Source organism: Rhinatrema bivittatum, chromosome 5 (assembly GCF_901001135.1).
Source record: "Rhinatrema bivittatum chromosome 5, aRhiBiv1.1, whole genome shotgun sequence".
In the NCBI taxonomy this organism is placed as follows: domain Eukaryota; kingdom Metazoa; phylum Chordata; class Amphibia; order Gymnophiona; family Rhinatrematidae; genus Rhinatrema; species Rhinatrema bivittatum.
This window is the reverse complement of record NC_042619.1, coordinates 313,029,098-313,045,504: the sequence shown is the minus strand read 5'-3', so window position 1 is coordinate 313,045,504 and position 16,407 is coordinate 313,029,098. Positions and strand designations below refer to the sequence as shown.

Genomic DNA, 16,407 nt, shown 5'->3' with positions numbered 1-16,407 from the left:
TTTTCTCAGGACCAACAACTTATAATAACCTTCCCTTAATTTCACAGAAATATGTTTTTTGAAATTCAGTTGACAATCAATGGTTATTCCAAGGTCTTTAACTGAGTCCAAGAGTATTAATTTAATGTTATTTGGTAAGGTAAGGGACGCGCGTAAGTCCCGGGGCTTCGTAAAAGGGGCGGGAGGGGCGTGTCCGGGGCGTGTCCGGGGGTCAGGGGTGGTTTGGGGCGGGACTGGGGGCGTGGCGCCAGCCCGGGGGTGTGGTTGAGGCCTCCGGACCAGCCCCCGGGTCGGGTGATGGCGCGCCCGCTGGCACACGCAGATTTACGCCTGCTTCCAGCAGGCGTAAATCTGCCAACAAAGGTGGGGGGGGGTTAGATAGGGCCGGGAGGTGGGTTAGGTAGGGGAAGGGAGGGGAAGGGGAGGGAACAGGCAGCACGCGCCGGGCTCGGTGCGCACAGGTTGCACAAATGTGCACCCCCTTGCGCGCGCCGACCCCGGATTTTATAAGATACGCGTGGCTACGCGCGTATCTTATAAAATCCAGCGTACTTTTGTTCACACCTGGTGCATGAACAAAAGTACGCGCGCGCATAAATTTATAAAATCTACCCCATTATTTTTAGGTTTTCGGTCAAGAAGAATAATTTCGGTTTTTTCCATATTTAAAGCTAATTTCATATGACATAATAATTGATTAATGGCAGCAAGGTAGACAGTTATTAATTTGAAAGTTTGTTCAATTGTATCAGATACAGGGATCAAGAGCTGGATATCATCAGCATAAATATAAAAATTCAGGCCTAAGCCTGATAGAAGGTGACAAACTGGCAGTAAATAAACATTAAACAGTGTTGCCGACAAGGCCGAACCCTGTGGGACCCCAGTTTGGAGCTCAGTTTTGTCCGAGAGGGTATTACCTATTTTAACTTGAAAGGATCGTTGCTTTAAAATTGAAGAAATCCATCCAAGAGTCTTATTTATAAGACCAATCTCTTCCAATCTTGTAATCAAGATATCATGATCTATTGTGTCAAACGCTGCCAACAAATTAAGTAAAACAAGACTATATTAGTTTACCCATTTCATCAGGCCTTCCTATCATATCAGACCAACAGATTATAATGCCAGGGGCTAAAGCAGAAATTGATATCAATTCTTGTGGACCATACTGATAAATTTCCACCCTGCCACCTTCCCCCAGTCATTGCCTCCCAAATGAACAATTAAGATCCTGGGTTGACCAAAATGTTCCAAAGCCCATCAGAAGCATGGGATGAGGTCATTCCACTTCATCCCCCCACACCCTAACCAACGCACCCCCACACTCGTTTCTGCAAATTCCAAATTAACCCCTTAAGGCCGGTTGCATGCATGTCGGAAAGCTTGAGAAATGAAGGAATGCCCCAAAGTCCAAACTTCCGTTCTCGAGTGTGCAGCATCTGAAAAGAGAGCAGAATTAATATCTTTCCTGGTCACCGCCACTCCCCCGGCATATGTAACCTTTGAAGGCCTCTGAATTCCAACGACCAATTGATCGGATCATTCCCCCAGATAAACCAGATATGGCAGCAGACATAGCTTCCCCTATCCGGAAAGAATGTGTTCTGAAGCTCTTAGCGTCCAACCCTAAGCCTGTTAAACTGACTCTTAAAACTGCTGTGAATTGAAATTTTGTCAGCAGATGCAAATCCTGATGGATCAGGAAATGGTATCCTCCTGCTGGCCTAATGGAGGAATATGCTTTAGTATTCTGCACGAGACATGCAACCAAACCTCCAACTGCTCGAAACGTCACCGAATTACCTTGATTGGTAATTAGATTTAGGTATGTGCAGTATCTTGATCGGTCTTCTTGATCGGTCTTAGATTTAGGTATGCGCAGTATCATGCAGTCAGGACCCAAAGTGACATGTATCTGCAGCAATCCTGAACCTTCCACCCCTTTGGTGGCTCTAGCCACCAGTTCACTGATTCTAAAAGCCCCGAAAAAAGCTAGTACAAATGCAGCCCGGAATAGCTGACTCTCATACGAAGTTGTAGAGACACTAGGCAAGATTTGCCATAATTACATCAAAATATCATGTGTAATAGGCAAACGGCAATCATGGCTGGACTCCACACTTCTTGACCAGCCCAAGATAACCTGCTGAATCACGAACCTCCCCATTGGGTAATCCCAGCCGTGAGCTCGCAAGAAGAATGAAAACCCCACCAATTGTCTAGTGACTGCAGATTTGGACAATCCCTCAGCCCTGGCCCGTTTGATGAATTGCAAAAGCTGTACGCCTGCCACTGAACCCCAATGCCAGCTTATGGACAACAAGAACGACACCTTAGAAGCACCATTCACATAACTGGTCCATGTGGAAGGGGCTAATGATGCCCGCAGCAATTTCCATGTTTCAGGAAACCAAAGCTCCAGAAGAAAGATGGGACAACTGCTCCAACTGGATCTGCTTCCGGCACCAACTGGTGGAACAAATCCCATTTAGCACGAGAAAGGGAGTCCGCCAAATTATTAGCTTCACCAGGTATGTGTCGTGCCTGTATGGTTATATTGCAAGTCATTGCAAAATTAATTCTCGCAACAAATCAGATATAAGCATACACGCTTATTAATAACTTCTAAGACCTTTAAATTGTCACACCAGAATATTACCTTTTTATTGGCAAGTCGCTGACCCCATAGGCAAACTGCTGCCACAGTCGGGAATAACTCAAGAAAGGTGATATTCTTGGTGACACCCAGCTCAATCCATCCCTCAGGCCAAGTGCCGGCACACCAGGATCCGCATAAATATGCCCCAAAACCCACCGACCCCGCTGCGTCCATGAACAATTCAAGGTCGTGACTCGACTGACCCTTCTGCTCCCAAAAAACATGCCCATTAAAGTCTTTTAAAAATCGGTCCCACATTACCAAATCCTCTTTCATGCCTTTGTTAATCCGGATATGGTAATAATTCCACGTGACACCCCGCATGGCGAATGAAAATCTTATAAAAGCTTGCCCCATAGGGATGACCCTACAAGCAAAATTCAAAATTCCCACCAATCCCTGCATATCTTTAAGTGTCAATTTAGCCTGCCTTAACAAGCCCATCAACCAACTGCCACAATTTGTCGACCTTGTCCGGAGGTAACCGAGATACCATCATGTTAGAATTTAATTCTATGCCCAGGAAAACTATGTTCGTAACTGGTCCAACAGTCTTATTTTCAGCAAGTGGAATGCCAAAATCCTCGGCCACTGCACAGAAACATTGCAGTAATTCTATGCACTCCAGGGTACCCTGTCTTCCTACTAAAAGGAAGTCATCTAGGTAATGCACGATGGCATGGGATCGCAAACATTGCTCAACAACCCAGTGAACAAAGGAACTGAATGCTTCAAAGTATGCACATGCAATTGCGCAACCCATAGGCATACACTTATTAAAATAATAAACCCCATCAAATTGAAATCCAAACAGCCGAAAAGAGTCCGGATGAACAGGCAACAACCTAATGCGGACTCTATATTCACCGTAGCCATCAACGTACCTCTCCCGCAATCATGAACCAATCTAATGGCTGAGTCGAATGACGCATACTTTACTGTGCAAAGCTCTTTTGGAATAAAATCGTTGACAGATATGCCCTCAGGGTAAGACAGGTTATAAATTAACCTGAATTTCCCTGCTTCCTTTTTTGGCATGACTGCTAAAGGGGAAAGAATTAAATTGTTGAAAGGAGGCTCGACATAAGGGCCCGCTATTCTTCCTAAAGATATCTCCCCCATCAGTTTCTGCTTAACAGCTTGTGTCAAACAACGAACTGAAGGGTAATTCTGACCCCCCTCAAGGGAAATGGGACCCGTAAAAGGAATAAGAAAACCCTCTTGAAAACCCCTATGCAACAACAACCTGACCTTACACTCTGGGTAGCTCTGAAGCCATCTCCATAATGCCTCAACCTTAACTGGGGTTGGGGCTTGCCTGGCTAACTCATTTACCCGGACCTTTGGCAGAATGGCCACCAGGGTTCTGTCACGCTTACTACACTTGGTGACAGGGTGAGAAGCGCCACAGTGGGAACAGACATGCTTGAATTTGCAGTCTGGAAACAAACATCCTGAACGGTTGTATCGCCAACATACATCCGGGATGTTTGTTTGTTGCTGCTCTCCCCACACCTCCCAGTGTGGGACTGGCTCAAAATGGCAGGTTGACCGAGGTCGGGAATCCCCCCCCCCCCCCCCCCAAAGATACCAGACCCTTGCCTTTCATTTCTGTTAGCCATAGACCTACACCACGCTTGCCCCAAGAAACTAATTTGTTCTCCTCAATGGAATCCCTGAAACAGTCATCAATTGAGCCAGGACCATCCCTTATAACTTTTACTGGCTGCCAAAATGGTGTCTGCATATGCCAGCAATGGGCCATATTTTGTAGGATCATAATGTCCTACTACGCTTGCTAGTCTGAAGAATGATCGAGTCCAATTATGTATATTGTGGGACACTATCTGCTGGGTCCCACAAAGGTGTTTGCTATGCTTCTTTTTCCGTTTTTCGCACCTATCTCCCCGCCTGCCCGCCATCAGCTTAAATATGTCTATATATCTACGACATCTGATCTTTTTTCTCAACACTCTAGGGACATCTTCCCAAAGCTCCGTGCATGTGACTAATGCGGGAGCACCTCTATCACTGCGCTGACCCTTATTTGATGTGTGCACTGAAGCACCGGACGAGCTGGAACTCGAGCTGATGAATCAGATGATGATCCTGATCTAGCAGAGCTATTACTACTGGCCTTTTTCTTATGTCTAGACTTTGACTACTTTTTTCCTGATCTGTTCACCTTTCCTCTAACTCCCCCGCCCTCACCGGTACTAGTGTGATCTCCTGCAGTTGCTTAGCTACCCTTTCCTCTAGACTCGTCCCTTAACTGCTCCCCGTTAGAAGCTGTTACTGCCTGGACCAATGGGGGTTGCTCTCCTTGCCCCTCAGATGCAGTATTTCTACCCCTATCTGCCTCCACTGTCAGGCCATCCCCTGGTGTCAATGCATCAGCAGGTAACTCACCCTGAAGTCCGGCGACCGCCCTTTGATTCATGGCAGGTAAAGAGACTTCCACAACTGCAGCTGGAGAATTACGCCACGACTCTTGACCCAATGTACCTGGTCCATCACATGGCTCCTGAGCCGCTCTCTGAAACGGCAAACCAGAGACAGCAGCCACGGAACCTGCGCCACCTGCAACATCGCTACACCCCTGGCCCATCCTAGACCCGCTTCTTTCCTCTCCAAACCAGGGTGGGTATACACTCTGTGAGTAAGGCCCAGCCTGGAAATACCCCGGACTAGGATTCCTACCCCACTGTCCATAATTAACTCCCGTTATATCTCCAAACTCTGGCCCAAAAGGCCATCTGGGTGCAGGAAGGCCCCAGTTCGGCACCCTAGCTTGACCTCCAGGATAAACCTAACTATCCCTAGCATCTCTATAACCCATTGATGTGGATTAGGTCCTTCCCACCAAGGCTTTCCTTGAACTGCCTGTCCCATCATTCCATCTATAGAACTGGGAGGACCCCCTCTGAATCGCCCTCCCCCGTTACCTCGTGCTTCAGCGCTATACTGGCCTGAGTTCCACCACTCTGAACCCCAAAAGGTTGGCGGGGGTAAAGAAGCATTCCTTTCATCTGGGGTATTCCTTAGACTGCCTGCTGTTATCACCTACTGAAGGCGGAACTGAGTCTGCGTTTGCAGCTGCATCTTGTGGTGTAATCAGCGGAGCCCCCATTCTGCCCTCACTAACTTGCACTGCACCCTGCGGCTCTGCGTTACTCAGATTACCCCCCTGCACCCCGGCTTTCTGCCCTTTTGCCTTACCACTTTTTGCACCTACTCCTGATCCTCTCTTTGATCCTCCCCTTTCACTTTCTTTACTCTTAAGGACAGGAGCCTTCCGCGCCCACGCTTTAGATTGCTTGGATGCCAACCCCTGAGCTGCCGCCACGACGCTTACCCGGGCTGTTTGGCTACCCGGCTGCGACCCGGAGGGACCCGTCCCAGGAAGATTAGGCATCTCCCCTGATTCCTTCATCATCACTGCTGCCTCCTCAGACTCCATCTCATCTCTCCCTCGACCACTGCCGCTCTCTCTGCTTTGCCGGTCTCCTTAGGAATGCCCGCGCTGGATTTTGCCGCACCGCCAGATCCGAAGGTCACGCCACTGACTTCCCGAGCACCCGGTCAAAATCTTCTACCTGTCGCCCAAACTATCTCTTCTGTACTTTTTTTTTTTTATATATATATAGTCTGTTTACCATGGAGCACCCCTCACCCCGTCCCGATCGGGCTCTCTTTCTCTGGCCCACGCCTGATTAGGCTCTCTCTGTCTGGTCCCTTTCCTCCAACCTGTACTAACTAAGCCCGCAAAATAAGGCAACGAAGTGTTTTTTGTTTTGGTTTTTACACTCTTGCACCTCCCTACCTGCCTATGTGCCACATGTAGCCTCCGACACTAATCACTCTGCCTCCGAAAATCCCCTGCCTCGCTCAAAATTCGCCAGATAGCCCAGAAAGAACACCAACGAAGAACAGCAAAAAAAGCAGACTGAGGAGAGAGAGGGAGGGGGGAGAACCTCAAACCTGGCTCCTCCCATGCCTGCCGACGTACCCAGCCGCAGCCTAATGAGGGCTGCAATCAATGGCATTTCAAGAAAGACGTGTGCGGTTCCCATGGGAACTCGGGCAATGGACGCGCGCGACACGACGCTCTGCCCATGAACCCTTACCACCCCCCCCCTCCCCTCCTCACGACGCAGTGCTTGCTCTATAGAGGGCCTGGCACCACATTACATCGAGCATGCGTGCACGGGGCACGCCTGCTCTTCCATTCATGCTGCAGTGGCATAGGGTTGAGGAGGGCACCAGAGGCTTCTATATTTGAGAAAGTAGGAGGGGTCTGGGCTGTTTCCTTGGGCTAAGAGAGCCTAAACGTTATACTTTGTGATCCCCTCTTTGGGGGTCCTCCTGGAACGTAGGGGTACACAATAGTCTCCAGGGCCACTTCTTTGCCCAGACCTCTGCTTCTCCCTCTTTCTCTCTCCACACAACTCTCCGCTAGCTCCAGGGTGCCGAGGTCTGTTGTGGAAGGGAGAAGGATACATCTCCAAGGTCTTAGGTGCACAGGGTTGGGGCCCACTTCCAGTCTCAAAACTCTCTCACTCGTGGTACTCACTATCCATTGGCTCAGCTGGTGTGTACTCACTCTTAGAATAAAGAGGCAGAGATAAATCTAAGAAAACAGCAATCAAACTGCAGATGCACACTTAGAAAAATGTTTATTTTACTTTAGGCAAGAACTTCCTGCCCTAGCTAGCTAGTCTAGGCCAGAGCAAATGGTCCCCAGAGAAAATGGATATTGCCTGACCTTTCCATTTATCACTGTTGTACTCGTAACTAATATCATTACGATTTTTTTCTGGAAGGAAAAAGGGAGTAGGGACCCACACTGCATCAAGCCGCATGTTGAAAATCCCCCTCTTGAAAATGGCACACACCTTGACAGTTCTGCATTTTGTTAAGGCAGAAAATACCTTGGATGATGGCCTTGAACCTGGCTCTGTCTACAGTAGTTTATGGCTAGTGGAGCCCCAGGATGGTTCAAGTAGGAACAGGCGGCTAATAGCCTGGTGTATGGCTCAGCCCCTGGGGATGTGATTGGTCCTCAGGCAGTGCAAAAGGTGGGCTAGAACACCAGGTAGGCACTCCCAGCATCTGGAAAGCTAGGAGGTGAAAGACGTGTTGGATCCTACAGCAGAGCCGTAAGATCTGAATCCTACTAGGTAAAGATGTTATTAAAATGTGAAGTAGTCTGAAGTCATATCTACTGTTGTATTGTTAAAGTTTTGTCCAAGCTGTGTGTCAAGAGGAAGATTTATTGGTAACCTGATCCCAGACTAAATTAATGGACTGGATTGTATCTAGCCCCAGACAGTAAGCATTTGCATTCTAACTTTCATTATCTTCACATAGTTTCTGTCACACTGAATCAGATTCACGCGTGCTCATTTTACCTCTGACCTCTGTAAATCCCCTATAATAGCTTCTTCATCATAAACTGCCTTTCCCTCCTTCACCTTTTATTATTCCATTTCTATCTCCATTAACACTACCTCACCAGAATCCCACGGCCCGCGGGTCGGAAGACGGACTCTCAATTATGCCGGCGTCCGTTTTCCGAACCCGTGGCTGTCAAAGTGATTTGTGCAGGTAAAAAGTATTTTACCCTCATTAATCGGGCTGTCTGACGTAGCTAAAAGTCTGCACATCAAGGAAATGTACATACATTGAGAGGAGGCATTCCCGGGGGACATGTGGAGAAGTACATGCACAGATGGCATTTTCAAATCTTGGTGCGTACTCTTCCAGCAAAAAATCTACCGGCAGAAAAAAGTAGTTGCAGCTGACCGTGCATACCTTTTACCTGTAGCAAGTTTCAAAGCCAAAGTACAAGGAGACTTTCACTTTGAAAATCAGTGCAAAACTTGTGCGTAAAAAAGTACCTACTGTTTTGCCCTAGCATGCACAGTTTGAAAATTGACCCTTTATTATTCACCAAACAAAAAAAAAACTGCAGGGCCAGGTCTGAGATCCCATGCCTGCTCAGCTGACAAGTCTTTTGATTGCAGGTAGAATTTCTCATCAGCTTTAGCAGCTTTTGATTGGTTATGGGTTTGGTTTTGAGGGAGTATCATGGGAAATGTAGTGCAGAAAACTGTATTTCTTCTCATTCAGATGGTTTTCTGCATTATGCTTCCCAAGATGCCAGCTGAAACTGCAAGTTTCCTGACATCTAACAATCAGGCAGATACAGAACAGAGCGCACTGTTAGCCCAGGTTTGGATGCGCGTTTTCGATGTGCTAGCTTTACCCCTTATACAGTAAGGGGTAATAGCGAGTCAAAAACGCGCGTCCAACCCCCCCGAAACTAATAGCGCCCGCAACATGCAAATGCATGTTGCGGGCGCTATTAGTTATTCCCACGCGATACAGAAAGTAAAATGTGCAGCCAAGCCGCACATTTTACTTTCAGAAATTAACACCTGCCCAAAGGCTGAAGTTAATTTCTGCTGGCGCCGGGGAAGTATAAAGAAAAGCAGAAAAAACTGCTTTTCTGTACACCGTCCGACTTAATATCATAGTGATATTAAGTTGGAGGCCTCAAAAGAAAAAAAAGTAAAAATTAAAAATCGGCCCGCTGGTCAGAAGACAAACTCTCAATTTTGCCGGCGTCCGTTTTCCGAACCCGTGGCTGTCAGCAGGTTTGAGAACCGATGCTGGCAAAATTGAGCGTCAGCTGTCAAACCCGCTGACAGCCGCTGCTCCTGTCAAAAAGGAGGCGCTAGGGATGCGCTAGTGTCCCTAGCGCCTCCTTTTACCGTGGGCCCTAATTTGCATCGGCCAGTCTCTTGAATCGCACGCCCAGGAGAGTGGCCTGTGCGCGCGCCGGAAGAGCAGGCGCTCGCCAGCTCTCCCGCGCATTTTTCTGAATCGGCCTGAATAATTTTTTGGAATCCTGCCTCAGGCAGTCAATAATATCTTAATTTTGATTCCTTTCATCGGCAATGGCCTATCATAAATACCCACTGCATCAATAACCAGTAAACCCTGATAAGATTAAGCTGTAAACTGACAACCTTTCAAAGTTTTCTGTATGCAGCTTTTATAAGCACAATTGCAAGCCCTTTGCTTGATTAAGCAATGCAGTAATTCATACTCTACGGAAGTAGTAACAGCCCACAATACATTTTAAATAAAAAATGCGCATAAGGTACACCAATTTTCAAAGGGAAACCGCGCATTCTTTCCCTCTTTAAATTATCCCACCAAAAGTACCTGCGCATGATTACATCTGTGAATTTGTGTCCAGATTATTTTTGGGGGGGTCGGGGGGTCGGGGGATTTACATGCATTTTTTTGAAGATGCAGTCTTGTGATAAGTTATATGAATAGAGGAAGGTCGTTGATTTTAAAGGAACCACTGGCAGTTTTTTCAGCCATGTTAACAGCAGTAGTGCAAGTTCGAGTGACATCTTTGTGAAAGTTTGCATGCCTTTGAAGAAGTCAGCTTTGATGCTTTTGATGGCTCTTCTGTCCCAAAAAGAACTCGTATTCCATAAGTGGATTTTGTTATAAATACCCTCTCAATTATTAGAGGAAATTGTATATTTCTTCTCTTTTGTTTATGCCGTAAGTTTATGTTGGTTCAACATTATTTGACTTTTTTAAATGATTTTTAGGATGGTAGTGTTGGTTGCAGGTTTTTCATTTTTGTTAGGTAATTTTGGGGGTATTTTGGGGGAGGGGGAGGTATTTACATGTCTTAGTAATTAGGGTTTGGATTTGTTTAATTTTGTGTATGATTTTTTGAATAGAGATTGATGTATTACAATTAATTATCTGTGTAATCTTTAAGGTTAGCATCCTCTTAATAATGATAAAGTTTTTTTGAAAAAAATGTTTATTTTTAAGTAAAGTGTTAAAGAGAATCTATATATACACTTGCCCTTACTTTTGTTTTCTGTATATTAGTTGTGGGTTATTATTAATTTAGCCAGGTTAATATTTACCAATCTTGTTACAGGCCATTTAATCAGGTAAAGTACTATTTAACCCGCAGAAATAACTTTGAAAATGATCCTCTATGTGTAATCCCAAAGATGTATAATAAAAAGAACTATAGCGACCAAAACATATAGGGCTAGATTTTAAAAGCCCTGCACGCCGGCGCACCTATTTTGCATAGGCCGCTGGCACGTGCAAAGCCCTGGGACGCGAGTAAGTTCTGGGGCTTTGTAAAAGGGGCGGGAGAGGACGTGTCTGGGGCATGTCTGGGGTCAGGGGGCGGTCCGGGGCGGGTCCGGGGGTGTGGTGACAGCTCGGGAACGGGCCGGGAGGGCGGTCCGAGTCCCCCAGCACTGTGGCCTGTGCCGGGGGATGCCGAGGCTGTGCGCGCAAGTTACACCTGCTTGAAGCACAACAAAGGTAGGCATAACTTGCACAACAAAGGTAGGGGGATTTAGGTAGGGGGATTTAGGTAGGGCTGGGGGGGTGGGTTAGATAGGGGAAGGGAGGGGAAGGTGGGGGATGTGGAGGGAACAGAGGCAGGCTGCGCGGCTCAGCGCACGCAGGTTGCCAATTTTTCGCAGCCTTGCGTGCGCCGACCCCGGATTTTATAAGATACGCGCGTATCTTATAAAATCCGGCATACTTTTGTTTGCGCTGATTGCTTTATTCACAAAGTATGAGGTAGATCTTAAATAAGTATGCGTACTTATTTAAGATCTACCTCATACTGTGTGAATAAAATATTTTGCCTATACACTGATCTCATCTGTTTTGGTCGCTACATAGCTATATTGGATCGGCTTCTGGTTTGTTTTTTGGGACCATCTAAGAAAAAGAACTGGACACGCTTAGGGACTAATTTTGTAATGTTATGCATTAAAAAAAAGTCGGCAAATACATGAATAAGGGCCACCAATTTTCAAAGTGGATTTATGCCCAATAGTCCGCTTTGAAGATTATCCACCCAAATCTACCTCGCACAAGTTACACCCGCTAAAATGAGTGAATTCATTTTTCATAAAAACTTTCACATACAATTTTACGATCCAAAAGTATGCATGTAAGCCCAAAGCCCTCCCCAAGCCTACTCCAGGAATGCCTTCTGTTGGTCCAGGACCACTTGCACGCAAACATGATATTCTCAGCATACTGGGTGGCTGATTTTGTAAAAGGACATTTCCGCATGTAAAACACTGATTTGCCAGAAGAAGACCATTTGAAAAATTATTCTCTTGATGCATAAATGCATCCCAAAATAAAATGAGGAATGCAGGCAAGGCCACTGGCTTATATTATATGCTGTGATCTATTATAAATTGGTATGGCAACTAAAAACATGAAAAACTGCAAGTGAGCCTGATCTCCAGCTTCAACATCTGTGTGCATCCATCTGGGAGGCAGGTGGTGTCCATATCCCCAGATTTTAGAAACAGTGACGAAGGCTTCCTTTTTGGAGTCTGGGCCTGACAGGCCTTTCTCAAGGCAACCACAGAAGCTGAACACAAAATGTTATCCTAGGGAAAGCGTATGAAGTATGGCAAGTACTAGGACGATCCTGTTTTATCAGTGCCTTCGCCTTTAGGGGAACATATCAGTACAATGATGTGAGTGTTATTTGTTGCCAGTGCAGTGAATCTTTTCATTCTACTTTTATCCATAGTTCGAGAAGTCTCAAGCAACTAATACCAGCAAACCATCGTGGAGTTTGTCACTATGGTCCCAGTCTGGAATGTTGCTATGGATGGAGAAGGAACAGCAAAGGCCACTGTGAAGGTAACCACACAGCCAGTTCCAACATTTCACAGGTCATATGCTTAAGTTGTACAATGCACTGTCCTGATGGACATGACACAGGCTTGAAGAAGACAGACTGGTGGACATCACAGCAAGATAAACATTTAAGATGCTAAATTCATAGATGGTTGGTTGCTATAAGTTAGGACTTTGTTAACTTTGAAAAATAATTATAAATCAAATTCATTTTCTTCTTTTCAAATGCATACATGATACTTTACTGTTAGCAGTATCTCTAAAGAATGCTCTTTGCTGGGTGAAGAGATTCACAATAAAAAGGATCAGTGATTGTGTTGAGTAAAGTATTCCTGAGGCTAGTTACTGAGGGGAAGATGTACTGTGTAATTTTGTGGCAGAATACGGGGGCCGATGTTGTCTATGCTTATATTTTTAGTGTGCGTGGCAAATGCAGGTGACTCCATGGGATGTAACAAAAGGTGGGTATGCAAATGAGATGTGCACAGAAAGTCCACGCAAAAGTAAAACATGTATGGTCAAGGCCCTATGTAGTAAACCGAGCAGAAACCCGCATTGAAGTCCACATTAATGTGGTGACCCGCGAGTGATTCACGGGGCGAAAGCCTTCCCCTTTCTTAAAACAGTGCAAAAGCTAGTGGTCCGGGAGTGGGACTGAAGAGCAATGTCTAACCCCTTCATGTTCCATCTCCGATCACGTGACAGCTGTACCAGCAGATGCCAGTAAGCGCGGTAAATGCAGCAGAGATTTCTTCAGCCGACCTGCAAAATGTACCCTTGCATCAGCAAAAAGTGAAGGCAATCCATGATTACCCCAGAGCGGCGCAGATACACAACCATACTAATGCCAGCAATGGAATAAACTGGCCTCCAGACATGCACTTTAACTTAGCTCCTGCCCTGACCCAGCCACTAAAAAACTCATGTACAAAAACCCACACTAGCTGATGCGTGGTTCCCTGCATAGCCCGTGAATAGTTATTTCTTCCTTTCCATGCCATTTGCATGCAATCGTGCAAAAGCAGCCACAGGTTTTTAAGCGGGTTTATACACATGTTTGTTTCACGTTGGCCATGGATTTACGTACACGTGTAAGATTAGCGCAGGAAAAACAAGCACACAAATGCATGCAAATACTATACACACAAAAGCCCATTGCGGCTTTAGCACAGCTTATTACAACAGTCACATAGTCAGTATGCAAGATATTTGTTCTATGTGCTAGAAATCTTTAAGTAGATTTTCAGAACAGTTGACCGCCTATCATTATTTGCTTTAAGTGTAACATCACACAGATTGAGAACATGGATTTCATAGCTTAGTTCCCTTTTAGATATTTTTAGAGCTTTTGCAATTCACATTTATTGGATGTAATGGGTGTAATTTTGTAAATATATGCAAAAGTTACAACACCAGTTTTCAAAGTTTACTTACGTGCACAAATCCACTTTGAAAATTATCCCACCAAATCAACCCACACAAGTTACACTTGCTAAATGATCTATGCAAATTTCAGGTGAAAATGTACATGTGCAAGTCCAAACACCTACCCCACTCCACCCCCAGAAACACCTTCGCTCAGCCTGGGTAAACTTATACACGAACATGACAAACACGCATATGTTACTCACATATCGGGTGGGCAATTATGTAAAAGGTAATTTCTGTGGCAATGGAAATTTTAAAAATTAACAACTCTACCCCACGCACTCCCCTCTTGCCAGTATGTAAAATTGGCACTGGCTGGCTCTGTGGATGGCAGCATTTCGTTGTACGGAGATACATACTGTATGTATGTGGCACATAACACCATTTTTGCCCCGCCAGTGAAATAGGTTTTTCTCAAGTGTGTCTGTGTCCAGCACAGAACAGGAGATAAAGTACATTCCAGACCATCACATCCAATATAAATTTATAGCAGCATTTCAATACAGCAAGACATAATGAGGCATTCTATTTCTTTTTCTACTTCTGGCTATGTTGCGCTTTTAATACCGATGGAGTTAGCATGAGGCTGAGCAGGTTTTATGATTATGTTTATGTCTTATGTTTTTATGTCTTATGGTTTTTTGTTTTATAATTTGGGCTTTATGTTTTTATGATTTTGTTTTTAATTTTTAAGACAATTGTTTTATGCTATGAGTTTTATTGAATGTTTTACAACATATAGAATTTGATCTCTTCATTGTTTTATTCTTTTATGAATGTATTACTATTATGTAAACCGTTTAGTTTAAATAGATGGTATAGAAAACTTTAAATCAATCAATTAATTAATTAATTAATCAATAGACAACAATGAATTTTCATTTTATGTCATTTCTCCTGAGTTACAAGGAACAGACAGAAATTAATTCACAAAAAAACCCAAGACAGAAATCCTTATTGTTACTCTCCGGTCACTTACAAGATTCGACTTATCTCATAAAACAGAGTTTTCAATTAGACAAAACAATGGAAAGAACTGGTGGTGAGATGTACTCCAGACTGATCCAGAAGATTTTCCACATGCCATGAACTCAAACTCAAACCCACACTCAAAAACACACAAATGAGCTACAGAGGGTCCTTTTCTCACACCAGCATGTACTCCCACATCTTAGATGGTAAAATACACTAAAACATAAAAAATACATCATTACACTGATAAAATACTATTACAGCATTTATCCACTCAAAATGATATTCATGAGTTCTTCAGAACAAGGAATACCACTCTCCATCTTCCTTCAACCAGCCATAAAACCTGTGAAAAACAATTATCAGAATAAGCATGGATTCAGTCAAAGCATTCCATTGCATCTCCCCATAACCACTCCAGGAGAGAGGGGGTGCCAGCATGGCCATTTGGCTAGGGCCTTCAATGTTCAATGGGCCTACTTTTGTTGGGCAAAATTTTTAAAAAAGCTAAATATATCTATTTCTACAAAGAAACATAGAAACATTGAAATGATGGCAGAAAAAGACCAATCGGCCCATCTAGTTTGCCCAGCAAGCTTCCACACTTATTTTCCCATACTTATTTGTTCCATCAACCACCAACTTCAGGGCTCTTGTTGGTAACTGTTTGATTCAAATTTCCTGCCATCCTGTCATTGATGCAGAGAGCAATGTTGGAGTTGCATCAAAGGTGAACATAAGGCTTATGGTTAAGGGTTGTAACTGCCGCATCAAGCAAGTTACCCCGATGCTTGTTTACCTAGATTGCACAGATCGATGCCTTGTTGGATGATGTCTGAATGTAAATCCTGTTTTTATCACTTCCCCCTACCGTTGAAGCAGATAGCAACGCTGTATATGCTTTCAAAGTGATGTATCAGGCTTAATTGGTTTAGGGTAGTAACTGCTGTAATAAGCAAGCTACCCCCACAATTATTTGTTTACCCAGATTGTGAAGTTCAGTCCTTGTTGGTTGTTGCCTGAATGTAAATCCTCTTTTCCACATTTCCCTTTGCCATTGAAGCAGAGAGCAATGTTGGGGTTGCATTAACCATGCAAGGGATTTTTTGAGTAAGGGTAGTAATCACCAGGTGATCACCAGGTAACATTCCAGCAAGCCACCCCCATGGCTCTTCTCTTCATTCCCATCCTCTAGCCTTTATGGATCCACAATGCTTATCCCATGCCGCTTTGAAATCTTTCACAGTATAAATAAAAATTTCAATTGTAATTGAAGAATTTGCTAACAGAAAAGCTCGTAAAGCCTTCTTAAATAAATAACAATTATTTGGGAAATTTAGAAAACGATTTCTCTTATTAAGTATCACATCAGAACCTTACATAGGGGCCTACTTTTCTTAGCTGGCACGGACCTAATTCCTGCTCTCTCCGGCCCTGCCCATAACTGAAAAGAAAAATAAAGTTAAACGCAGGGTGTGGATCACTAGGTAGAGCGAGTATGACCTATATGGAAAAATGAATTTGTTTTATATTACATTCAAAGGAACATAAGAGCAAATTTTAAAAGCGTTGCTCGACTTAAAAGGCCCATATACGCGAATAACTGGGCC

General features: G+C 44.5%; 1 protein-coding gene across 2 annotated transcripts in view; it reads left to right on the top strand.

Annotated features, from left to right (window-relative positions):
- The window catches only part of EGFL6 (EGF like domain multiple 6), a 149,488-nt gene that overhangs the window by 36,507 nt on the left and 96,574 nt on the right, over window positions 1–16,407 (top strand). For both annotated transcript variants that reach the window (XM_029604336.1, XM_029604335.1), the window contains exon 2: window positions 12,288–12,400. In XM_029604336.1, the coding sequence (XP_029460196.1) occupies window positions 12,288–12,400 (113 nt within the window). The remainder of the gene's footprint in view (window positions 1–12,287; window positions 12,401–16,407) is intronic.